At 36.6% G+C, this 26,178-nt stretch overlaps 1 protein-coding gene across 23 annotated transcripts in view; it reads right to left on the bottom strand.

Annotated features, from left to right (window-relative positions):
* The window catches only part of Dst (dystonin), a 451,671-nt gene that overhangs the window by 55,582 nt on the left and 369,911 nt on the right, over positions 1-26,178 (bottom strand). For 18 of the 23 annotated variants that reach the window (XM_046432573.2, XM_058575215.1, XM_058575212.1 and 15 more), the window contains 10 exons: positions 21,047-21,208; positions 19,582-19,752; positions 16,648-16,814; positions 14,394-14,553; positions 13,856-14,182; positions 13,245-13,329; positions 11,906-12,147; positions 10,776-10,982; positions 1,100-1,219; positions 795-902 (listed from right to left, as the gene is read on the bottom strand). In XM_046432573.2, the coding sequence (XP_046288529.1) occupies positions 795-902; positions 1,100-1,219; positions 10,776-10,982; positions 11,906-12,147; positions 13,245-13,329; positions 13,856-14,182; positions 14,394-14,553; positions 16,648-16,814; positions 19,582-19,752; positions 21,047-21,208 (1,749 nt within the window). The remainder of the gene's footprint in view (positions 1-794; positions 903-1,099; positions 1,220-10,775; positions 10,983-11,905; positions 12,148-13,244; positions 13,330-13,855; positions 14,183-14,393; positions 14,554-16,647; positions 16,815-19,581; positions 19,753-21,046; positions 21,209-26,178) is intronic. The other 5 variants (XM_058575217.1, XM_058575223.1, XM_058575218.1 and 2 more) reach the window with 1 other exon arrangement.

The following is a 26,178-nucleotide window of genomic DNA, read 5'->3' on the forward strand; positions in this document are numbered from 1 at the left end:
TTCTTTTCCTATGCATATCCCTTTAAATTCTTTCATCTGTCTAATTGCTCTAGCCAGTGTTTCAAGAACTATGTTAAGTAGAAGTGGTAAAAGAGGGCATCCCTGTCTTGTTCCAGTTTTTAGAGGGAATGTCTTCAATTTTTTTCTATTTAGAATGATGTTGGCCTGGGGCTTAGCGTGGATAGCCTTTACGATGTTGAGATATCTTCCTGTTATCGCCAATTAAAAAAAAAAAAAAAAACAGCAATGGTACTGGCACCAAAACAGACTGGTAAATCAATGGCACAGAATAGAGGACACAGAGACTAACCCACAAAATTACAATTATCTTATATTAGACAAAGGAGCCAAAAACATAAATTGGAGAAAAATAGTCTCTTCAACAAATGGTGCCAGGAAAATTGGAAAACCATATGCAACAAAATGAAATTAAACCCCTCTAACCATGCATAAAACTCAACTCAAAGTGAGTTGACATATGTAATAACAATGGTTTATACTGATAATAATGATAAAAATATAGTTAACATCAATCGAAGCTTAATGTGTGCCAGTTAGCCAAGAACCCAAACTTTAATAGCTTTTACGTTTATTGAAAAAGATTGTCCTCTTGGTCATTCCCTGTAGGAATATTCCTTTCATTGTTATTCTGTAAGGTGAAAACATGCCTTATCTAAAACTAATGAGTTTGCTGTTTGAACAGCAGCTGTGGATAAAGTCTTTTGTAGCCTTAAAGCTCAAAACATGCTGCCTATTTAAGAGTCTCAACACCAGTCACATAGAAAAGATTATACCTTCATTGACTGTTTCTCCTCTTCACTGGATGTGGTCATGATTTTATGTCCAGATTTAACAAGTTCATCAATAATATCCTTGTGTCTCAAAATCTCCATGGTGAATGTCTGTGATTTACCAAATAAAGATTTTAAAGAAAAAAGAAACAAAGTTTGTAACTAAAAAGAAAACAATCAGGCAAAGTAGTTGAAAATACCAAGTAACACTAGAGGGGTCTTGAAAAGCAAATCATGCAAGCTTATTTCCTAGACTTGGAGCACAGCAGCAAATAATTTACAAAGCAACTGGAAATGTATCTATTCACCTTTTGAACCTGCAGTTGAGCAGAGGTCTGGTCTTGCTCAAGCCTAATGTCACCCAGAGACATCAATTTCTTTTCTGTTTCAGTAATCCAGGATAACTCAGCATCAGCCGCTTGGTCAAACTAAACAAAAGATAAATCATAAGGTCAGCAAGTTCCTGTAACTGGTGCCAGAAAAATACCTATCTACGTTTCTTTTAAATATCCTTATTACACAAGTGGAGACTCTGAGCTTATCTCTTCATGGCATCCTGAAATAATTCATGAGAATCACTGAGTCATAAAGAAAGGAGAACTTTCCATAGAGCAATTAAATATAAGCTCTTAAAATGTGTTGAAATCATAACACTGCATTAATGATTTTAGGACAGTGAGTCTCACTGCCTTCTTTCCTGGTGGACCCAATCGTTTGCTCCTTAGGAGTATTATCCAAATGTAACAGCAACAGACATAAAGGGACAGATACCAACTTTAATTACTCTGTCACCTTGACTCATACTATACCAGGTAGCAATCTGCTGTAAAAACACATGATTCCTAAGTAAAAAGAATGACATATTCCCATGTACTACTATACTATATCTGTGTGTAGGAATAAATGTGCAGATATATGTCTCAATGTATATACAGTATACTACCAAATTTTTCTTGTCTAATTTTTAAACATTTCATTTAATAATGGCAGGAAACATTTTTGAGAGAATTCTTAAATATTTTAATAAGAGATTTTATTTTCCTGATCCTACTAATGATTCATGGACATGGTAAAAATTCATAAAGTACAGGAAAATATACAAAAGAAAATTAAAACCTGAAGCTAATACTGTTGGTATTTCAGTGAATTTTCTTCCAGAAGAAAGACACGTAAAGGTCTAGGATAATATACCCCACTTTTTTTATTTATTATGAACAATTTCCCAAGTCATATTTTTCATTGTGATTTTAAAATAGCACCAATGTATTCTAGCATACTCAAGACATTTTCATTCAGGCTCTCCATAGATTTTTTGCTATAAGTATACCTGTATGAATATCATATGTATAAATCTTTTGGCATCTCTAATTAAGCTCTTGGTGTAGATTCCTAGAAGTGACTACCAACTCAAAGAGCATTTTAATTAATTTCAATGCTTACATTAGATAAAACACAATACATTTCCAGACTAAGAAATTATCATTGATAATATAGTAGGCAAGTGACACCATGGGCACCAATGGTGAATGGTAATTAACAACAGCCTCAGAATTAGTGGGGAATGGATGCTGTACGTATTCAAGCCCAATTCTGCCAGAACTTCTGATTTCTGAAGAGAAGCTGGAAATCCAGATGGGGTGGGGGAATAACTAGGAGAAGGAAGAGGAAAGACTGGAAAAGAATTTGTACTTTTCAAACTATACAATACTATGTGGACTCAGGAGATGATGGAACAGCTGAACTTTTCCTAGTTCCTCATGATAAGTACAGTGTCTGCGCTTCAAATAAAACACACACAGGGATTACACAGAGGAAGAGAGAAGAGGGCAGAAGAGCGGTGGATCCCGGACCCTGAGGAACACCATGGTGATGAGTTTTCTGGGATTCCTTTGTGCTCACCTATCCAAGACTGGATGCTAGAGAAACTAGAAACCTAGACACATCAATGTGCACAGACAAAGCCCCAAGACAAGCCTGATCTCTCTAGTGAAAGGACAAGGATAAGGGCAGCCTAGCAAGTCAGAAAACTTAGGTAGTTACCACTTTATTCCAACCAAATACCATGGGGAAAAAATGTTGCCCCCAATTCTACTTATATCAAGAAAGCTGACCAAGGAGCCTAGATGCCCACCTTCATGAGGCTACAGCAAGGTTCCCAACATCTCTGCCAGGGTAATGTTAGAGAAGGCCAAGGAGAGAGGCAGAGATCACATGCAGATCCTGGGCTTCCAACCCCAAGCAAACAGCCATGAGTTGTGCCCATTCTTGTCTCTGAAGTGCGTCAAGGCATGCCTAATGGAAAGAGGGGGTCCTTAACGTCACTCACTCTTGAACCACTGTGGCTAATAGGTATCAGTAGAGACCACATGGGGAGATGCAACTCCCAAACCCACCCAGCAAAAACAATGGGGCATCCCCTGAGGTGTCTAGAGAGGCTAAGTGATGAACCTGGACATCTACCCTCACCTGGCCAGCTCTTATGCCAGAGTGGAATCCAAAAAAGTCCTTAAATCAGAAAGTTATTTTTTTTTTTTGAGGCTACTGAAAATGGGGTAGTTTCCTTGTTTCCCTTTCTGAGGATTTGTCACTGATATACAGAAATGCCTTTGATTTATGGGTGTTGATTTTATATCCTGCTACTTTGCTGAATTCATTTACTAGTTCTAGAAGTTTTCTGGTGGAACTTTTAGGGTCTTCCATGTATAGAATCATATCATCAGCAAATAGTGCCAATTTGAGTTCTTCTTTTCCTATATGTATCCCTTTAATTTCATCTGTCTAATGCTCTGGCCATTGTTTCAGGAACTATGTTAAATAGAAGTGGTAAAAGAGGGCATCCCAGTTTTTAGAGGGAATGCCTTCAATATTTCTCCATTTAGAATGATGTTGGCTGTGGGCTGGGGATGTGGCTCAAGCGGTAGCGCGCTCGCCTGGCATGCGTGCGGCCCAGGTTCGATCCTCAGCACCACATACAAACAAAGATGTTGTGTCTGACGAAAGCTAAAAAATAAATATTAAAAATCTCTCTCTCTCTCTCTCAAAAAAAAAAAAAAAAAAAAAAAAGAATGATGTTGGCCTGGGGCTTAGCATAGATAGCCCTTATGATGTTGAGATATGTTCCTGTTATCCCTAGTTTTTCTAATGTTTTGAACATAAAGGGGTGCTGTATTTTGTCAAATGCTTTTTCTGCATCTATTGAGATGATCATATGATTATTATCTTTAAGTCTATTGATGTGATGAATTACATTTATTGGTTTCCGTACGTTGAACCACTCTTGAAGAGACACTTCTCAGAAGATGATGTATAATCAACAAATGCATGAAAAAATATGCATCATCTCTAGCAATTATAGAAATACAAATCAAAACCACTCTTAAGATTTCATCTCACTCCAGTCAGAATGGCAGCTGTTAAGAATACAAACAATAATAAGTATTGGCGAGGATGTGGGGAAAAAGGCATACTCATAAATTGCTGGTGGGGCTGCAAATTGGTGCAGCCAATATGGAAAGCAGTATGGAGATTTCTTGGAAAGTTTGGAATGGAACCACCATTTGATCTAGCTATCCCTCTTCTCGGTCTATACCCAAACGACTTAAAAACAGCATGTTACAGGGACACAGCCACATCAATGTTTATAGCAGCACAATTCACAATAGCTAAACTGTGGAACCAACCTAGATGCCCTTTAATAGATGGATTAAAAAAATGTGGCATATATATATAATGGAATATTACTCAGCAATAAAAGAGAATAAAATCATGCCATTTGCAGGTAAATGGATGGAGTTAGAGAATATAATGTTAAGTGAATTTAGCCAATCCCAAATAACCAAATGCCAAATGTTTTCTTTGATATAAGGAGACTGATTCATAGTGGGATAGGGAGAGGGAACATAGGAGGAATAGACGAACTCTAGATAGGGCAGAGTGGTGAAAGGGGAAGGGAAGGGGCATGGGGTTTTTAATGATGGTGAATGTGATGATCATTATTATCCAAAGTACGGGTATGAAGACACAAATTGGTGTGAATATATTGTATATACAACCAGAAATATGAAAATTGTGCTCTATATGTATAATAAAAATTGTAAATGCATTCCACTGTCACATATAAATAAAAAAAGAAAAAAATCAGAAAGTTAAGATCCAAGAAATAACTTCATATGAGAACCAGAAAGATATCAAATTGAATTAAAGAAGATAATCAAACAGATGCCAGGGGCTACAGTTGTAGCTCAGTGGTAGAGTACTTGCCAAGTATGTGTGAGGCACTGGGTTTGATCCTCAGCACCATATAAAAATAAATAAATAAACAAACAAACAAATAAAGGTATTGTGTCCATCTTAAAACAACAACAGATGCCAATATCTGGATGGCAGAGATGAGAGAATTATCTGATAGAGATTTTAAGTCAGCCATGATAAAAATGCTTTTGACAACCATTTCTGGATGTTCATGGTTGAAATAAATGAAAAATCAGAAGCCCTCAGCCACAAAACAGAGCCTCCACAAAGAAATGACACCTAAAGAACAAATGGAAATTTTAGAACCAAAAAACAATGGAAAATAAAACCAATGAAGGGGGCAAAGATTTTTTTAAATATTTGTCAAATTTCTAAGTAGATTTCCTTCATTATAAGGAAACCAAAAAACCTTCTGAAAAAAAAATCTCTCTTAATCTGGTTCATACTTTGTATGACATTGTTCATTTTCAAATTGAAGTACTCATTAGTAATTACAGATCCATGAGGAAACATAAGAAAAACACTTCATGGACTAATCCAGCAGCCTCAGGTGTGCATAGTCCCCATGGGAAAGAAATGAAAGAGTCTTCTAATATATTATCTGTTTTCAAGGCACATACAATACAAATGCAGGCAGAGCCTGACTATGTGGTTCACTTAGAAGAGTCTAAGACTAAGAGAAACCATCTGGGCCTTTCCATCTCACTGTAAATGCTGCAAGAGATCTAAGTAAGATTTAACAGTCATGATGTATTTTTTTCTTCTATTGATCCTGGAAAAAATAAAGTGACACATCACTGAACCTTTTCTGTTTGTGTTCAAGCTGTTAAAAATATGACATGTATAATACGGAAAGTCAAGTTGTTGTTAATATTGGTTTAACATGATGGCTTCACTTTAAAAAAAAAAAAAAAGTACCCAATGAAAAACAGTCTGATGATACCATCTAGGTTGCCAAAATGGAAAGCTGAAACTCAAACACTGTTTCTTTAATGAAGTCAAATATTTGCTTTACTGAAAGAAAATAAGACTTCAACGAGAAATTTCCCTTCTGCCTTTTGAGAAATCTAAAAAATTAAATTAGCAAATATTTATTGTTAAGCAACAAATGGAACAGCCACAGGGATACGACTCATTCCAAATGACTGGTGTGTATTTCTAATGGGCCAAAAAATGGGCTCATTTTTACATGTGAGTAACACAGAGAACAACTGTATGATTACTAAATTTTAATAACTTTGTTTACTGCTTGTATAAGTAGCAAAAGTTGACTTTAAATAAATTGTTGATAATCTTAGCACCTTTTTTGAAACTCCATAATTGCATTCTGGGCAATGTTTTTAACATTTAGCATCATTTTTTTTTAACCTTAGCTATTATGTTGAATTCACATTTCAGAAATTTCCTAAAAGTTACTGCAAGCCACTTTTAAGAGACTCTCTATATTCAAAAAAACAAAAAACAAAAAACAAAAACAACCCACTAAAACCACAGCATTCTACAGAACACATTGTTCTCAGTGTTTAACAATCAGTAGCTCCCTTTATCCTGACAACAAATACATAATGTGGGAACACCATTAACTTCTTTTGCAGCCAAGAAAACTGAGGAAGAGAGATATTAATTAATTTATCAAAGAGGACACAGATAGTAAATGTTGGACCTGAGGTTTTAACCAGGTGGCCTGAGCACAGGAACTGCACTTTACCTCCAAAGTTATACAGTCTGTGCTTATATATTATTTGAGCTTTGAATTCAAAATACTCTTGTGATTTCACCAAAAATGGTTCACAATAAGCAGTAAGTAATAGGTTTTGACTTAAACATTTCTCCAATTGCTAAAATTGTTCATACTTATTCAGAAAGTTTCTAATGAGTGGTAAAAAAGGTCTTTAAGACACAGCAAAGAGCAGACCTTGAACCCAAGGGCATCCTCTCTCACTCCCTTCCTCTGGCTTGAGATCTTACCATTTTCCTTTGATTAGCGTTTCCTTCCACTTTACTTTTCATCATTCCTATTTTCACTCCCTGAACACCTGGAGGGTCTAAACAAATCTCATTTCCGTAGGGGATGTTTCCTTCTGGTTTTTTAAAAGAAATAAGCAGGTGGTATTTTTCTCCAAGGCGGATTCCTAATGACAGGAGCTACACTATCAACTCAGAGGTCTCGGCACCAGTGTTATTACAGGGCCCACTTACAGAAGCTAAGCAATTAGAATTGCTGGAGCCCCTGGAATTCCCAAACCTAGTAAGACACCACATGTAGCAACTTCTGACAATTGTACAAGAGGCAAAGAACAATGAACTACTCTGAGTTTAAACAATCACAGTGGTCTTAATTTAGGAGATATCTAAGCAAAAGTGCCTTTACCAATTTCTACAGAGCTCATTTAGTTCAATATTAGGTCAATTTGCAATTAGAGAAAGAAAGCAACACAGAAAGGCTAGTTTGTGTGGGTTTAAAGTGCAAAAGCATGTACAGTTTCTAACTCAGAAAGTGGCAAGCACTGCTAAGAGAGAGGCAGTCTAGCTCAATATCACTATATGCTCTGCCCAGATTGTTTCCTAAAAGTAATGAATGGGCCCAATTATTTTAAACAAGAATAACCTCTTCAGAATACCAATGTCTGGAAACTTGGAGAATCAGATTTGGGGGATTTGTTGACCCGAGCACATATAATTCTCACTCATTTGCTCATAAGTGAGGTTGTTCAATTATTTCCCAAATAATAAGAAACATCCCTGGAATTCACATAGTGCCCTTGCCCCTACAATTTCAAAATTTAGTGGTGTATCTTTTTTGAAACTCTTATTGTGATATACGGTTCACATAAAAATCTAACCATGGCAAATCAGAACTCTTTTAAAAACAGGATGCTTATTAGGAGATACTAATTAGGAGATGTCTGTATGCTGCCTTCCATTCTCCTTCTGAACTTTGATTCTTTTCCATGTTTTCTTGACATTTGTCATGTTGGTGTTTGGAAGCCAGTACACTCTGTGATAGCAGCCTGAGAGTTCACAAAGTCCACATGCATTTGTTGAACTCCAAAAAGGAAGTTACAATATTATAAAGGAGGTAGATTGCACATAAACAACCTTAATACTGGACAAAATGTGAAGGATCTCAAGAGACATTTGTTTGGTGGGTCATTCAGGTACAGAGAACTAAATTTTTTTAAATTACCAAGTTATGCCCAAAGCACACATCCTCACCTGTCACTTGTAGGTGTGCCTATGTTGGAGGCAGAGGTTTTGGGAAAAGGCACAGTTAATTAAAAAAAACTGATATGACTAAAGGTGTGTCTAAGATGATAAGCTGAGGTCAGATCACGTCCATATTTTATACGAAGAAGAAACACAGAATGATAGATAATTTGTTCATACAATGTAAGATGGTACCAAATATGTGGTTAACATTCAACTCTAAAAATATATTTTTCATCACTCCTTTTATATTTCAAGAATATTTATCATTGGGTGAATCAGAAAACAAAAACTTCAGTATCCAACTGTATTATGGTCCTTATTCTAAACATCTATTATTTTATACAAGTTTACAAACTAATGTTAGTGGTAAATTTGCTACTTTCTAAATTTGAAAATCATGAGTTTTGAGGGTTCCCTCCTAAGGGCAAAACTGAGTCACTGCCAAACTAGAGACAGGCAACTACTCTGCTCTTAACTCGCCTAGAAAGTGATGTTTGTTTGTTTGTCTGTCAAGTTTCACTATCCTTATAGTTGGAAATATTTTCATTATAGGCTTCCATTTTGCTGAAAAAAAAATGGTACTTTGTTCACATTACTGAAGAAATTAGAAAAGCCATGGGTGACTTTTCAGGATTCTTCCTATCCATATGATTCATAAGGAGGCACTCTAGTGAAGAAGAGGAGATCTGGATTAAATTCTAGTTCCAACTCTGCCACTAATTAGCTATAGGACCAGGAAAGTTGCCTCACCAGGTATTATTCATACACATGTTCCTCTCAGGTTTAGACACCTTTAACCTTACTGGAGGGAGTTCATTGGGCAGATTTACAGGTATTCCAAAGAAATGCAGATATAAGCACACAAGTGAACAACCAGAAGATGGTAATGGCATTATTTCTAGCTGTGACCTACCGGTAGTACCACTTTTAGTATTCCCAAGCACACACTCTATGGAAAGGAAAGGGTGGAAAGACATACCGTCCAAACTGTTCACACATTTTTTAATGTGTTTTTTGTAGTGCTTCAGTAAAATCTCAAAAATTCCTGTAAAGAATAATTTTCTCAAGAAAAAAAACACACACACACACAACAATCATTATTTTCCTGAAGGACATATGTTTTAGGTTCCTGAAGACTTACACTGACCTGGTTACTTTTTCTTTGTTAACTTTGGAAAGCATTTGCAAAACCTTGAATAAAATTAGGCTACTGCTAATGGTCTTGACAAATATCAGAGCATACTAACCAATACAAATCAGCACTAACTCAACTTCTGACCTTACCCTTATTACCATCTCATTTCACTGAAATGACCTATCTTAATTTCTCAAGAAAGTCTTATTCCACAGAGTACGGAGTATTTGTCTTACTATTTAGCAAAGTCTTCAGTGCCAGTTCTGAAATATTTAGATACATTTCAGTGGGGGAAAAATAGCAGCATTTTAAAAAGTTAAATAAATTTCACAAACACTTATTTTCCTATAATAATGAGGCATACAAATTCCTCCAAACGTTTTTAAAAACAGAGTTGGGCAAACACATTCCTCAGGCATGAATGCCCTTCTTCACAAAAATTTCTTAGACAGGGCTTTTGCTTTTGTTGTCTTCCAGCAGCTTTTGTGAGTTTAGATCACAGTACCAAAACAAGGAATGCAGCATTATACTTCAGAACCATATAAATTACACTTTTATGGCAACATTTTACAGCAACAATTAATTTTCAATGCTCCCACAGAATCTGCGGGATTTGTGTTTCCTGCCTTTGACTTATTAGTATAAGCTTAGTCACATACCTTCCCAAGCTCTGCTCTCAAGTACCACACTAGCCCCCACATGGAAAAATCTACAACTAGTCTGATGACTTAATGTAAATAGTCACAGAATTTCAAATAAAAGTTAATCATGACACGTATTACAAACTTCTATTTCCAGGGTCCCCCTCACTGCTATCATATTCTGGAGCTGTGGCTAAGGGCAGAGTATCTCTAAAACCATAGAGTATAAACTCTGCATGAGCCGCAGACAGGTCAGAGGCTATAATTTCTTCTCCTTCAGTCATCTTTGGAAAAAAACTCCACATCACCAACAAAACTGTTACCTTTTTAAAAATGCATTTTTTTTGCCACAGTTGCATATAAATGAACAATTGGTATTAACTTGCATTTCAGTATATTTACTCACAAAAAGATTAGACTGAGTGGAGGCATAAAATTAATATTAGCGATAAGCATATATGTAGGCAAAAAGCATTCTGTTTGGCAAGCAGGGCTGATCTTCCCAGTGTCTGGTGTGGAAAGGGTAAATCTGGGAAGCATTGGACAGATGGCCATTAACAATGTACAGATTAGCCTTGCCCTAGCACTCACACGGAGCCCAGTCAAATTCTATTCAAATCCACTCTTTCATTTTTGAAGTACAACAAATGAATGGAAACACTAGTAACAGACATCTTTGTTCAGGTAAAGGCTCTGGGAACAGCTGGAGAAAATTTATTGCTAAAACAACAAACCACTTGTCCCTACCTGCTGTGATCTCAGAATGGCAGCATCGATCTCCTCCACCTTCTGGGTGATGGTGTCACTCACCAACCGGTAGCGCTCATTGTCCTCAGACACCATTTTCTCCAGTCCTTCCCTTGCCCTCCATGGTAGCAATTCCAGCAAAGCACTGCTCACTTCATTAACAGAATCCAGTAAGGTTTTGTTGTTCTTGGCTTCCTTTTTCAGTTCCTAAAAACATACAAATATATAAGTGTGAACAGGTTTTTCTTTCCCTTAACTATTTTTGGGGTGACAGTCCTCTGTTGGCCAGTGAGTCTATGCTTTGGCCCCCTTAGTTTTAGTTGAGTGAAACAAAGCTTTGTTATTTAAAGCTACTTTACAAAGAATAAAAAAAGCTTTGGAGAGAATTTCAAAGAAAAATTCATTTATCAATGAGACAACATTGAGTCTTTGAAATTTAATATAAATATTTAAAATCTAGAAAACAAAACCAAGCCAATTAACATGTATTATTCTTTGCTTTCTGGGAACCTCTAAGTAATCAGGTAACAGAAAAAGTAAAAATAATGAGTTTAATGCAAGTCAGAATTAAGTGACCTTCAAAATGAGGACATACAGGTATTAAATCATTCCACTTGAGTCATTATAGTCTCAGTGAGCCTGACCTCACTGACTCCCTTTTGCCCATATGTGATCATACTTCAGGGGTGAGATAAAAGAGGCTGCTATCTCTGAAAAGAAGAATGGCCAGCAAAGCAGTGTACTACTATGTGCTATAAACAGAAAACCCGCCCCATGCTACACATCTATCTTATAGAAATGTTGTTACTCTAACCAAATGACATGTCTCTGAAATAGTGATCATTTCCCTCCGCCCCTTCCCGCCCCGTCTTCATCATTCTGTCTCTTCTGTAATAAACTATACTCCAAAACATAAGTCTCTTGGAGTAAATTATAATATGCTGTTTTCATCTCTAGGTTCCTAAAAGTTTAAAGGGTTGATCTGCTGCCAATGTCTGCTGGGTCCCCGCCTACCAAGGCATCCTTCAGCATGTTAGAAATGACACAAGGCAAACATAGTTTCACTGCTGTGTGAATAAGACTCCCTGAAAGAGGACAAGCAGATCCGATATGTATAAACCAGGGCATACTTTTTGTCTCACTTGTGCTTGGCTTGCTGCTTCTCCTTTCAGATCCTGAGTCTCATATGAAAGTAATTCCACCTCCACTTTGTCCAGCCAGGTACACAGCTCTTCGTGCGTGCAGTGCAGCTGCCCTGAAAGCTGCAACGCCTGCTCCACAGTTTTGGCTACATCGGTGCTCATCGTGGTAATGTCTTTGTACTTTTCTTTAAGGGCTTCCAATTTGTCTTGAATTATTAAAACTTCATCACCTAAAATTCCAAAGATGTTATTTTTTATGAAAAGGAAAAAGAAAGGTATGTGTAGGGGGTGGGGTTTCTTCGGATATCATTGTATAATGATGAAATTTTCTTGGGAAAAAAGAAGATATTTTTATAAAGATGAGCGGACCCAAGAGAGCCCTTAATGAGGTTTTCATCTTTCCCAAGATTGCTGGCAACTCTGATCAGCTGAAAAATACAAAAGCATAAATGGGAAAGGAATATAGTGCCTTTAGTTATGTGGAATTCAGCACCTTTGCATCCATATTATAATACTTTTAGTAATCAAAGCTCGAGGATGCAAAATGCCTTGGTTTAGCTCATTAAGTTCACAGACTTTGTGACTTTGAAACCTGGGTTATTTTAGGCAGGATCCTTAACTTCTCTGTGTCCTTCCTTATCATTACTCACTGGCACCATTCTAGTGGACCCTCACCTGCCTCTATCTCCTTTTCACACACACAGAAATTGTGTCCTAGGTTTCAGACTTCTAATTCAAGTATCTAGATATGATATTTCTTCTACTTTTAATGAATGGTAATTGTTCCCTGTACACGCATGCTGCTGAACTGGATACAGGCACTGGAAAACCTTCCCATGGCCAAAGGAATCACTAAAACAAGTTAGTTTGAGTTGTTCCAAAATTACCTCACACAAATGTTAAACCAAGTGTTTGTGCTCTTGGTGATTCACACATGGAGAAGTTAAGCCTGTGTATTGCCACAACATGTGTCACTGCAATGCAGTCTACCTTAAAACAACTGTCTCCAACCTATGTGTTCATCTGCCTTCTGCAAGTGGAAAACCAAGGTAACTCCATGGTAGGCTTCTCCGACTAGGTCCTGTGCCAAAGTGCTTTAGGTTATGAGTAATACACCATGTCCATCAGGAACTCAAGTGAGATCATGAGAAAAAAGTGAGATCATATTCCAACCGCCCCCCTTGGTTGGTCTTCAAAGCATTCTCCAGAATAAAGTCTTGGAACAGGCTCAAAAATTATACATGGTTTTGTCTTTTTCCCCCAATCCCTAAAATATTTGAAAGCAATGCAAAATGCTGACTGCACAGTTATTTGAAAGATGGCTCACCTGTGGTTTGTTTAAGCAGTTCTAAACCATTTTGTAACACCTGATCTACATGTGGTTTCGTGAGTAGGATGTCCTCTTGTATAGCCTAGAAACAAAGGTACCATTTTTATGTGGGAGAAGAAAAAATTAAAGCAGTATTAGTATTTGTTAATCACAGAGAACTTTAAGTTGGTTTCATGGAGAAATATCTGAGGATGCCCCTCACATTTTCACATACTCATTCTCATTCTCGTATTTATGCCTCTTCTTTTTACCATTGTGCCCCATGCCCCATGCTGATCTACCATAATTCAGGGCACTCTCCTTTGTAGATACTTAGGGCCTATGAGAGTTGACTCTGTGGAGGTACTCAAGTACTGATTCAATATTAGGTCCTTGTATACAAAAAAATATATATATATATGAAAAGCTAAAAATCCAGCTCATTGGATAAGTTCAACTTCATTTAAAAGCGACATCATTAAAAATATTCTGTCTACACAGTTAGGGTCTTTTCTGAGTATAGCGACTCACCTAAAACATAATGGATGTAAAACAATACATAAATAAGGAAGATTAAATAATAATGAACAACTGAAATGAAAGAAATAAAATAAAAGAAATCCAAATACCCGGAGTTCAGACTGCTGTTTCCACAGTCCCTCAGTGCTGTAATCCTGGACTGAGAGCTTGCTCAGTTTATCATGCACTTCATTCAGCCAGTTCATCAGCTCAACTTCATCTTCCCCAAAAATCTTAGCATTACATAAGGCCTGCTGGAGAAGCTCAGACCTTCTGTGACTTTTCTCTTGAATCTCAATGTACCACACTTGAGAGAAGTCTAATTTATTCTGCACCAAATCTTTATCCTCCCTGGAGCTCAAAACCTTTAAGGACTGGCCAATGCTAACAGCCTGGTGTAAATGTTTATTGTGACTGGTGATGTCATCTTCTAAGGCCTAAATAAAGTTTAAAAAAAAAAAAGAAGAAACACAAAAAAGAATGGACAAATAAAAATGAAATGAAAACATAAACAGAACTAAAGGATGACATTTGAAATGGATTTACTTTGAAAATATGCATAACAATAGTACATAACTGAAAATTTATGTCATAAAACCACAAAACAAATGGAAAACTGAGTCTTACTGATGTGTGATTATATCTTACTTTGTGCATTGCAATTTGCTCCTCAAGATTGGCAGCGCAGGTTCCTATGGGGTCCAATTTTGCCAGCCTCCCTTCTATGCTCGTGAGCCACACATTCAGTGGTTCTAGGGCTTCATGAAATTGCTGTGCTACCACCAAGATACCTTCCAACTGACGATTCCTACAAATGTGCCAAGATAAAGGTCATTTAGGGACAAAGAATGTGTGAAATATTCAACAAAATTCTGTAGTTATGCTCCTCCGTTCTACTCTAAAACACTTTTTGTAGAAATCAACTAAGATTAAAATTGAAATCTCTAACATTTAAAGAACATGTTAGAATAGTCCTGTTAAAACTAAAGTTGAACAACAGATCATCCCTGAGTACCTAAATCTCAGGAAAGGTGTATTTTTAAATAATATTCCTAATAATTTCAGCAATAATAATTAGAGTGATAATTAACAATGCTATAACAACAGCAGCAATAAAATAATTGTTGTTATGTACAGTGGTTGGTCCTGTTTAAGTCCTTTATATATTAACTTCAAATGGAGCACTAGTACTGAGATCACTTTTATGCCAAATTGCCAAAACGATTTAAAGTTTGAAAGACATGTATCTGTCCCCTGCTTAGTAGAATTAATGCTGATTTCTACTTTATAAAAAGTACAGTGTGTCAAGTTTATTTACCAGAAGCAATAGTTTATATTTTATAGTTTAAACTATAAACAGAGATGAATTGCTCAGACTTTTCTTTAAAATTAGAAACACTTTCGCTCAGATGAAGAGGAACCATATGTAAAATCTGCTTCCACTATCTTTGGTTGTTCTCTAACATAAATGACTGTGGTTGTCTGCAGTCAGAGTTCCTAATTTACTCCCAATCCTATAAATCCTTTCTACAAGGATCAAGACTGGTTGTTGTCTTCTTATCATGCTTAATTTGTATGGAATTATATGATTTGGGGAATTAGATTTCCTTGAAGACAAGATAATTATGGAATACTGGCACAAGTTGAATATATAATTTCTGTGTCATTAAATGCTATATTATGTACACAAAATTCTTAAGTTTGCAATGGAAATATGTTTGATCAAAAAACTGAATAAAATAATCACATTTTTTCTTTACTTCTGGATGATCACTATCTCTTTTTTTTTTCTGGACTTAAATATCCAATCATCTAGAATCAATGGAAACAATTGTTTTGTAATTGTGTTTAATTTGCCATGACTGAAATTGTGAGCCATAAGTCTAAGCATGAATTATAACTATTAGTAATATCCCTCCATTCAATATTACTCTGAAGAAGGTTTTAGGAAAAGAAGACCAGTTACAGCAGTAAAGCTACAATGCAGACATTTATTCATTCATCTTAAAAATATAAATTACTGAGAGCATCTTCCATAGCAACCCAGGCTTGCTGTCATCAGACATTACACAGAAGGTTTTATCTGTTGACATGTGTTAAAGAACAAGATTTTTAGCATCCTTGGGAGTACCTCATTCTGTGGTCTTAAAAGACTATAATTCTACTCCATAATCCAAGATAAGCAAATACTTCTCTTCCCCATTCTGGTTCCAAAGAAGGTAGGAATTTATGGAACATACTTTCTGTTCAGTGGTTTACCTATGTTCAACCCAACAGTCTAGGTGACTTCAATGGAGCCACACTTAACAATGGGTCAATGTAGAATTAATGCTGAAATGACATACTTACAGCATTCTCTAAGAAGAGGCATGTTGTGAGCAAGAGCCCAGTGGAACCATGCTCTAGGCTTCCTGGCCTTCATGAAACTAGAAGACCCTTCCATCTAGTTAACTCCAATTCTTTCCTTAAGACGCAGCTTAGCTGTCACTTCCCTGACCCCAGTTTAGGTTCTTCCAATTATATGCTCCCACAGCACCCTGCATTTTTGCTTCCAAACATCACATTTGTCATCACTTTTCAATGGCAATGAACCCAAAAGGCTGCATCTTATCTGAGGACAGATAAGATGGACATAACCGAAAACCTATGTCTGATATGTGGTATTGAGGCAATAACCTTGAATTAAAATGAATAAATCATCCAAGGGAAATGCTTTCTTAGAGTTGGGATATGGCTGGTGCAAGACATTTCCCTTGGAGGAGTAAGAGAGATATTGTAGCCCTTGATACCTATGTTCATACACAGGATAAACACAAGAGAACAGGATTTGAAAAAAAGTTATAACTAAAATATGCAGTAAGGTCACTGCTGCTCTTTCAAAAAAACAAAGTATTTATGTTACCTCATTTCAGCTTTATTAAGCAATGCTTCCCATCTACTATCCAAGAGACTCAGCTGTTTTAAAATCTTCACTTGATCTGCAGGTTCTGCTGTGGCAGCGATTTTTTCTCCTTCTCGTTTGATAACCTCCACAGTGGATTTGCGGTCATCCAACAATCTTTGGAGAAGCTTGAGACAAAACATTAAATATTTTAAACAGCAAAATAACAATTAAGCAAATATAAGGTTAAAAATATTGTAAGTACTTCTGATATTGTGACAGCAAGACACATTTTGTATGGATGCACACAAGAAAGGATCTGAGAAATGGAATTTTAAACTTATTTGGTTTAATGATTCATTACTAATGAGTCAGGTAGTGTGGTAAGGCTTTTCATGGTAGAAAAAACTAATATTGATAAAAAGTAACAGAATAGAAGGTGTTATTGGTATAACTCCACTAAATCTCGGGGAAAGTGCAAAATCCCCAGTATTTTTTTTTTTTTTTTGGTGGGGAGGGGGTGGATACTAGGGTTCTAACTCAGGGGCACTCAACCATTGAGCCACATCCCCAGCCCTTTTTTGTATTTATTGAGAGATAGGGTCTCACTGAGTTGCTTAGTGCCTCATTTTTGCTGAGGGTGACTCCTGCCTCAGCCTCCAGAGCCACTGGGATTACAGGCATGCACCACCATGCCTGGTCCCAGTAGTTTTTAATAAAATAGTAATGCCCTAAACATTCAACAGTTATCTACAGTCGAAGTTAAAATTATTACTATAAATAATTAATACTTTTAAAACCCTTCCCAACATTAAACAATCTGTTATAGACAAGGAAGTTTAAACTCAGTCCAAGTCCACCAGTTATCAAGTCTTAAAAAAAAAAAAGAAAAAAAAAAGGCTCTTGGCTCCTTTTACCAGGTGCAACTAGCTCCTAAGATCTGTTAGGAGAATGGAAACTCAAAAACAGCCTTTAAGTATTATTTCCAAAGGGAAGAGAGTGTGGAACATGTCAGAAATCTCCAAAGCTGGCCAGATAAGATTATTATTTCAGGATTTTACAGCATAAACAAAATTCAATTTAATTCTAATGGCACATTTTAAGAGGTCTTAAATGAAATGTTTGCTACAGGGAGCCAGAACTCAAGGATTACCTTGTTCTACCCTAAGGAAAAATACACAATTTCTGAGCAACTGCTATGCACAGGCACTGTGTGACAGTAAGGAGGAATGCACAAGTGTGCAACACACCAAGTGCTTCACGGATTCCTTAATCTTATCCTGAATGGCAGTTAAGGACTAAAGAAGTAAAATGTTAGAGGAACACTTTGAGAAAGACCTCCAAGGCCAGAGGGAAGAGGAATGCATGTTTACAAAGAAGGGGAAGGATGGCGAACTCTCGACACTGGTTTGAGTCATTATAAAAGTCAAAGTATAGGGCTGGGGCCGTGGCTCAGTGGTAGAGTGCCTACCTCGCATGTGGTAGCACCACATAAAAATAAATAAAGATATTGTGTCCAACTACAACTAAAAAATTTAAAAATAAATCAAAGTATATAACAGGTGGTTTAGGCAGCTAGAGGAACTAATGAAGTGGATTACTTCTGATAAACTTTAATAGCAAAGCCTCTGGCAATCAAGAAAGCAAAATGCAAAATCAATAAAGGATTTTGCTGGCTAAGCATCATTAATTAACTCTGGGAAAATAACATCAAACTGTAAAAAGTAGCAGTTCCATTATTCAAAAACCATACAAATGCAATGTGTTTGCAGTTATGTTTCCTTAATCCTTACCTCTAACTTTATTTCTAATAAATGTACTTTCCCAATGTGCTAGTTTAAAAAAAATTAGAGATAAAATGAAATACAGATATTAAAGTATACAATAAATTTTAAATGTGGAAGTTTAAAAAAATAACTGACATAATAATTGCATATACTTATGGAGTCCAATGCAATGTTTTGATGTATGTGTACATTCTGGAATGATTAAACCAAGATAATTAGCATATCTAGCACCTTCCCTACTTACCATTTCTTTTGTATTGAGAACACATTAAAATTTTAGTAATTTTGAAACATACATTATTATTACTAACTCTGCTAAGTAAAACAAAGCCAGGATAGAAAGATATAATTAAATTTTAATTTAAAAGAATCTTAAATGAAAAAAAAGTAAATTAATTAAAATTAATCTACTCCCTTTCAAAAATTCCACAGGAGAAAAGTTACCACTGTGCTATGTACTAGGCCCCTTCCCATCTGTCATTTCATGTCATAGCTGACAAACTACTATTGAAAATGTCATTAAATGTTTCATAACTGACCACTACCATCAGAAGCCCAAAACTGTACATGTGGTCCTGAGTAGTTATCCTTATACAGATTGTATTTTTCCCACCTTGGACATTTTTAGCACTGTCATAAAAAACAGTGGCACCTTCCTGAGCATAAATGAATCCAACATTTGCCTCATTAGCACTCATTGAACTTTAAGAAACTGACAATATTTTTAATCCATAAAAATGGCAATTTCATATGAATAAACTTACCATATAAAGGAGCAAAGTACACCACAGATCCTCGCTCTGGCACTTCCTGCCCTCATCGCTGCTCACTTCCTGATTCCTAGCCCTCATTTCTGGCTTTATTACTGTCTTTCTAACTTATCACTGTTTATATATTTGTTTATTGTCTCTCTCCTTATCCCTCCCTTCCCACTAGACTTCAAACTCAATGAGGAATTTTCATGGTTGTTATTCAGTGATACCTCCCCAAAATAATGCCTCGGTGAGAGATGTTCAGTAAGTATTGGATGAATGACTACCAAAATTACATCTAGAGCAGCAAGAACCAGTTAACTAGGATATTCTATCAATATAAATAAGGAGGCACATTTTTACCTTCATCATTAGGATTTAAAATGGAACACAATACAAAAGCATCATTAACTTACCTTTTGCTCTTGTATCTGGGCCTTCACCACTTTGAACTCTGCAGATGGTGGCTTCTGATTGGCTACAAGCTCCTCAGTATCCACCATCCAGCTGAGCAGGGACTCCAGGGCATCTTGGAACCTCCCACAATGCAACAGGGCTTCCTGCAGCTGGGCTGCTCTCTGAGCCACCTGCAAAGTTTCACTTGTTTCAGTTTATTTACTCTTTTCATAAAATAAAATCTGCTGCCGGCTATCCCTTTTCATGCTTCTTTTCCCATATGGTCACAAATTTTCTTTTACTTTTCACTTAAAATTAACACAAAGCAATTATAGTGGGAAGGATTTCAATTTTAGCAAGTAACACATGAAAATAAGGTTCTTATCCCAGTCGATATGGACATTAAATCTTAGAGCTTTTGGGAATGCCCAATATGTTTGTGATTAGCAATAAATGATTAAATTATTGAAAATAACCATGCATTAGTCATTTTATTATTATTGCTGGGATTCATTTTTTAAAATTTCCTACTAATGAATATCCACTTAAACTCTACTATCTTCAAGTTCTGGAGTCTCTTTTTGACAAACTAAGGCCTTTGTCTCCTAGTAAATGGAGTCTCTATGTCCTACATAGAGATATCCTCTTGCTCTTCTCATAGTCTCTCCCTTTGGACTGAAAAAGTAGTTGGCAAGCACTGTGGAATATATTTACACCCAACATGCATCCCAGTTGTGTTTAAGAAACACTACAATATGAATCAGGCTCTAAAGAGTGAAAAGCTTTTAAGATATAGCAATGACTTAAGAGTTCAATGCAGGGAAAATTATAAGAACCACTACCACCATTAAATAAGCAGTGCCATCCCATAATAATCTGGTCATTTATGTCACATGAAAAGCCACTGTGTGTCAGCATTATTTCCCTAAGATTATTGAAGCATTATTTCTAGTGCTTCCTCTCATGAGAATTTATAAATAGGCCTCATAGGTAAAATATTTAGAGTTGATGGTCTAGAGTCAGGGTGGTGAACCCTTAGCCCAGGGCTGACAGAGAGACAGAGCTTCTTTCACTTACAGTGTGAAATTAGTCACCCACATTTGAAAACGGGAAGATTTCACAGAGAGAGCATAATTTTCAGTTCTTTTGAAAGTAAGTAGAGTATCTGGCAACAATGGGCCTGCATGCCTGTATGTTGATGATTTACCAAAATTAAGAAGCTACCAGGTCTCCTGACATGGGGTCACGAATAGGTCATGGCCGTCTGCCATCACACCTGTTCAGTATCTGTAGCTATATCTCTGTCAAAAGTCAAGGCAAGGGCAGGGAGAAACCCTGTTTTACCCAGCTTATTTATTTATGTTCCCTACCTAGCTCCTATGGCACCTGAGTTGGGCCCTGCAGTTTATAGCAACATTAAAAAAAAAAAAAAAAGACATGTTTAGGGAGGTTGGGCTACTATAAATGAAGGGAATAAAAAAATACCTTCTTATTGAGAGTCTTCCACCGTGTATTGACTTCGTCCAGGTCATGCTCCAAACCCTGTGTGCTGGTGCTTTTAGGAGCACTCTGAATAAGGCCTTGACCTAACCAGTTTACATCTTGCTGTTTAACCTGCAAGGGTTCGATTTCTTCTTTCTGGAATACCTGCAGTTAGAAGGGCCATAATCATATGATTTATACTATCTACAACCTACCAAAATATATAATAAATTTACTTTGTCATTAGGTAGTAGGAACTATCAATCATTACAGAAGTAAAGATACTGCCATTGCCTGTTCATAGGTCATAGCTACCCTGGGAGCGATAGTACAAAAGTAAACAACATATAAATTTGTAGCATATCAAACCCATTTGGGTATATTAAAGAATTATATTCTAATTAAATTATCTATAAAGCCAAAAAGACAGTATTATCTGACTTCTCTTTATTGCTTCATTATAATTGCATGATAAATTTCCTACTTTCTCAATTGAACTCTAAAAAAGACTTACAAAAAATGCTAAGAAACAAACTGGTAAGATGGGGTCAAATGAGCCTTACTGGGCAAGGAATTCTCATCAGCTCTCATAAGGATGGGTGCTGCTAGCTGACAACTGAAGCTTTAGACTGAAACTGGAAATGAAGAATCACTGGCAAGACAATGAAGTGGGCCAAGAGGCCAAATACATGGCCGGCCAGAGGAACAAAAATGTAAGGCTAGACAAAGGAAAAAGACACAGGTATATGCCGAAATAACATAGATCTCTGCACATTCAGCCTCCTCTCCTCTGTGCCTATAAAAATATCCATGGGCTTGCAAGAAGCACCCTGGCCTCATCCCATGGATCTGACCACACATATCAGTGGCACAACAAGTCTGGTTCCTCTTTGGTCAATGCTACCTGTGCATATGCTCTGAGCAATTGCCCAGGGCTGCCTCACCTCCTCTCCATTACATCCAACTTATGGTCACTCAGTCACCTGTGACTAGCAAAGGATACAATGTATTAGATAAAAGCTGCAAGTTCTGTTAAAGTACAAATTTTGGCCTGTTTTCCTTATGACAGTTCTATGTCTGGGCCTACCACGGTGCCTAGCATGTTATATGCACCCAATAATTATATGCTAAATTATTTTCAGTATGGAAATATTACATTTCTACCTTAGATGACATCAGCTCTTTAACAAATAATACTGGAGGTAGATATATCAATTCCTTCACAGATACCAAGTTTGTAACATAGGACTTGGAGGAAGCCATGAGAAAGATCAATTATTTTAACTATGTAAGGAAAGTTCTGGACAGATTTTAAGGTAAAGCACTGTTTGGGATTCTGAGTTATTAGAGCAAAGGGCACTACATAAATAATCAATAAATGTCTAAGCAGAATATATGGAAACATAATATAGGCAAATATTAAAATAGCAATTAAGAAAAAAATCTACAGACATTATATAAAAATTAAATTTGAAAGATGTAGAGGCCACAGGAAACAAACTCTCCAAACCCTGGCCCAAGGCCGAACACACAGGATACTCTTGTGTTACTGTATGAATGAGTACATTAGGGAACAGCAATCAAATTACTGATCATTTCCTGTAAAAGTCCCCTCTAGCTAAAAGGCCAAGCTGCTTTTTCCACAGAAAATCCATATGGACAATTTCCATGCTGGCTAATTGTTTTTATATAACAATACTATATATAAAAATTAATTATACATAATCAAAGAAACAAGATCCCACAAATCACTGAGGAAAGAATTGAAGTTTTCATGATTTTTTAAAAAATATAACTTACCAAATAAGTCAACAGAAAATTGCAATAAGGTGGTCAAGATAGAATTTGGCAGAATGATTCTATTTCTTTTCTATATCACTTTCTAAGTTACTAACTCTAGGCATTAGTAGCTTTGGATAAGTTTAAATATTTACAAAAACAATGGGAGGCATCTGGGAAAATTGCTATATTCTTAATTTCAGGAACTTTCATGGTACACTGTAATTCAGAAAAAAAGTTTCCTCCTCTCTTGCAGTTGGTTATGAGGACTCACACACACAAACTAATATAATGTTCTCCTAAATTGCCTTAAACTCTGCTTTTGACTTTAATTTAGGGAAAGATTTCAAAGAGGGTTTAGATGAGTCTGGGGTCATTTCCTAAAGTGCTATAAAAATACAAAAAAAGCATATAATCCTAAAATTAATTATCATCTACAAATTAACTACCAAATCCTTTACAGGGAAAATGTACTTTGCTAAGCTTTTAAATTAGCAGGCCATTTGTTGCATACCCAAGAAAAGGGTACGGATCACTAAAGCAATTATTTCACAGACTTAAAAAGAACTGTTCTGATATTATCTAAATTCTTTATCTCTCAGTGGTAATAAGACACCTACGAAGATAGACTCCCCCCTCCCCAAACTAACCTACAGCACAGTCACAGAGAAACCTAAAATAAAATCAAATTACCTCTGAGGAAAAGTTTACCAGAAGAGTTCAGTAAAAGTACTAAAATAGCTGAACTTCAATCTGAGTGGGAAGAAAAAAATTACAGGCTTGACAAACAACCTCTGGTTATTACTAGGCTGCACCCTTTACTTTCTTACCTCATCCACCACTCACAAGAAGTTAGGACTATAACGCCTGGGAAACTAGTACAGTGACTTCTCTACTCTCACATGCGGAACTTCTGAGAGAAATTTTTTAGTGCATTGAAAAAGTCCTTAATTTGGGTAGAGAACTTTGCAGACCACAACAATATAATATTGTGTTCATATCTTCACGACTAAGCCTGTTGAAGCTTAATATACCCAATATAACTGACCTTAAATGGCAGTATCTTAAACCACAACTTGTACAAAAGCCTCACATGAACATAAATTCACAGTGACAACATTCTGAATGAAGGGGAACAGCCACCATCGGCACAACCAATGGCAGGGCCCCAAACACCTGGAAAAAACTGTTCCTCTTTTTAAACAAACAAACAAACAAACCAAAACCACACAGGGGTCCCTTAGTTAATTTTTTATAATGTTCAATTTATCAATAGCTGGCATCTTATAGGGTGCTAATCACACATCTCAAACAAATGACTGAATTTGATCATTACTAGAAACACTGGTAACCACTCTGAAATAGAATCATAAATGTTTGGCATTGCAAAGTATCACATTTCCATTAATTACCTGGACTGACTGGAAGCCATTGCATACTGTGTCCAATATTCCTGCCTGGGTCCCTGTTTTTCTGGGCACTGCTTTCTTTCTTACTGGTATGAATTTCAGGGAGCACTTCATATGGGTCACCTCCATCTCCTGGGCAGAAAGGGGAGGCTCCAGTTCCCCTTTAGATGCTCTGTTGGGTTCTTCTGAATCATATTGTGCTGACAGTGTCACAATTTCTACCAAACTTGTGCTACCACAATCTACATCACTCTCCTCCAGGGTGGTGTGAGAGAAATCTAAACCCTTTGTAAGTTCCCTACTTTGTGCTGTCATTTGGGATTCTCCTGGTCCATAAGTGTTCTCCTCTTCCCAGGAGTTAGAAATGCACTCCTTTTCTTCATCTTTTGGCATGATTAATGGATCACCCTTAGTGCTCTCTTTCAAATCATTCTGCAGGCAACAATTTTCATCATGGATTTCCCTTTGATCATTTATAGATTTTGATTCCTCAAGTGAAGAAACATCATGCAAAATCATTTTGAAGTTATCATCAGGGTGGGCACTTCTACATGAAAGCAATGGGATTTTCTGTTCACTCATGGAATTAACAGAAAAAAAAGGCCTATAGTGTTCTGTTATATGAATATCTTCAGCAGAAGATAAGCTTCTAATTTGTGACTGGTCTCCAGTTAAAATGCCCTGTTTTTCTTCCCTCTCTGCTTGAGGGCTACATAAACCAGAGTCATCCTCCTCGGAAGTCAGAGAATTAGTGCCCCATCTGCACTTACTGGCCTTCGTAACGCCATCTGACATATCAGGAGGTTCAACAAAAGAGCTTTCACTTTTGTTTGCATAATCCATAAAATTGGCTGGGACAAACATTCGCCAAGACCGTCTATGCTCTTTCTTTTCTGCATGAGATTTGGCTTTGGGTAATCCTGTGGTTCGAATGATGTCACTATTCAGTTTGAGTGCATCAAAGATCATCTTTTCATCTAGTTTGTTAGCTTCACGACCTCTCAACTCAAATACACTGGAAGAAGTAAGGGCACCATTAGAGCATAAAGAACTAACATCCAGTGTTCTGTGACTGTAGGGTAAAGTCCGATCTGTAAAATGCCTGGAAGACAGGCTACCTTTTGAACCAGAGTCTATCTGTTCATTTAGTCTAACAGTGTCATAGATTGACCTCTGTGGGACATAACAGTCTTCAATATTTAAGTCCTCTTCTTCTTCACCCTTCCCTACACATGGAGGATTCTGACGTAAACAGTCTGGTCTACTGAGTGGCTTCCCCATTTTGTAGATAGTCAAAACAAATATTGCAGCTCTTGACACAAAAAATAAGAAACAAGGTAGGGCATCTTGCAAGAAAGTCTGCTTCTGAACAGCGCTATGAAGTGTCCTCAGCATAAAGACACAGGCTAAAATAATACACGTAATATATGAGGTGCTTAGGGTCATTAGCAGTGCATCGGTATTAATGCAACTATCTTTTACCTGGTTGATTTTAGAATTATTCTAAAAAGTAAAGTGCATCAATAACAGAGAACAGAAATCTCCTTCCTCTACTTCCCCAGCCCCCAAAGTTCCCTTTCACATACTCCAAAACACAGAAATACACAACACTTAAAAGTGGCTCAAACACTCAGAACATTCCATTGTCAGTCCATTTCCCTTTTTTGTCTAATTTTGCATCTGAGGTTTCCAGATTAAAATTTCCAAATGAGCAAGCATTTTAACAGGCTGAATGTTAATTTCAGCAAAGCTCTGGTTAACTGTAATCCACTTAAAGATGGCTTGCAAAACTCCATCTCCTTTATAAATAAACCAAGTTTCAGAAACTTAAAAGACAAACAGAGACCATATATTGTTCAGCTGAAGGCACAGACCAAGTCTTCAGAGAAAAATAAGTTAAATCTATGTAAAAAAGTTAAATTTTTCTTTTACTTTCTCTTGGGGGTA

This window comes from Marmota monax, unplaced genomic scaffold (genome assembly GCF_021218885.2).
Source record: "Marmota monax isolate L192 unplaced genomic scaffold, Marmota_monax_Labrador192_F-V1.1 WCK01_AAM20220418_F8-fsc00116, whole genome shotgun sequence".
Taxonomy (NCBI): domain Eukaryota; kingdom Metazoa; phylum Chordata; class Mammalia; order Rodentia; family Sciuridae; genus Marmota; species Marmota monax.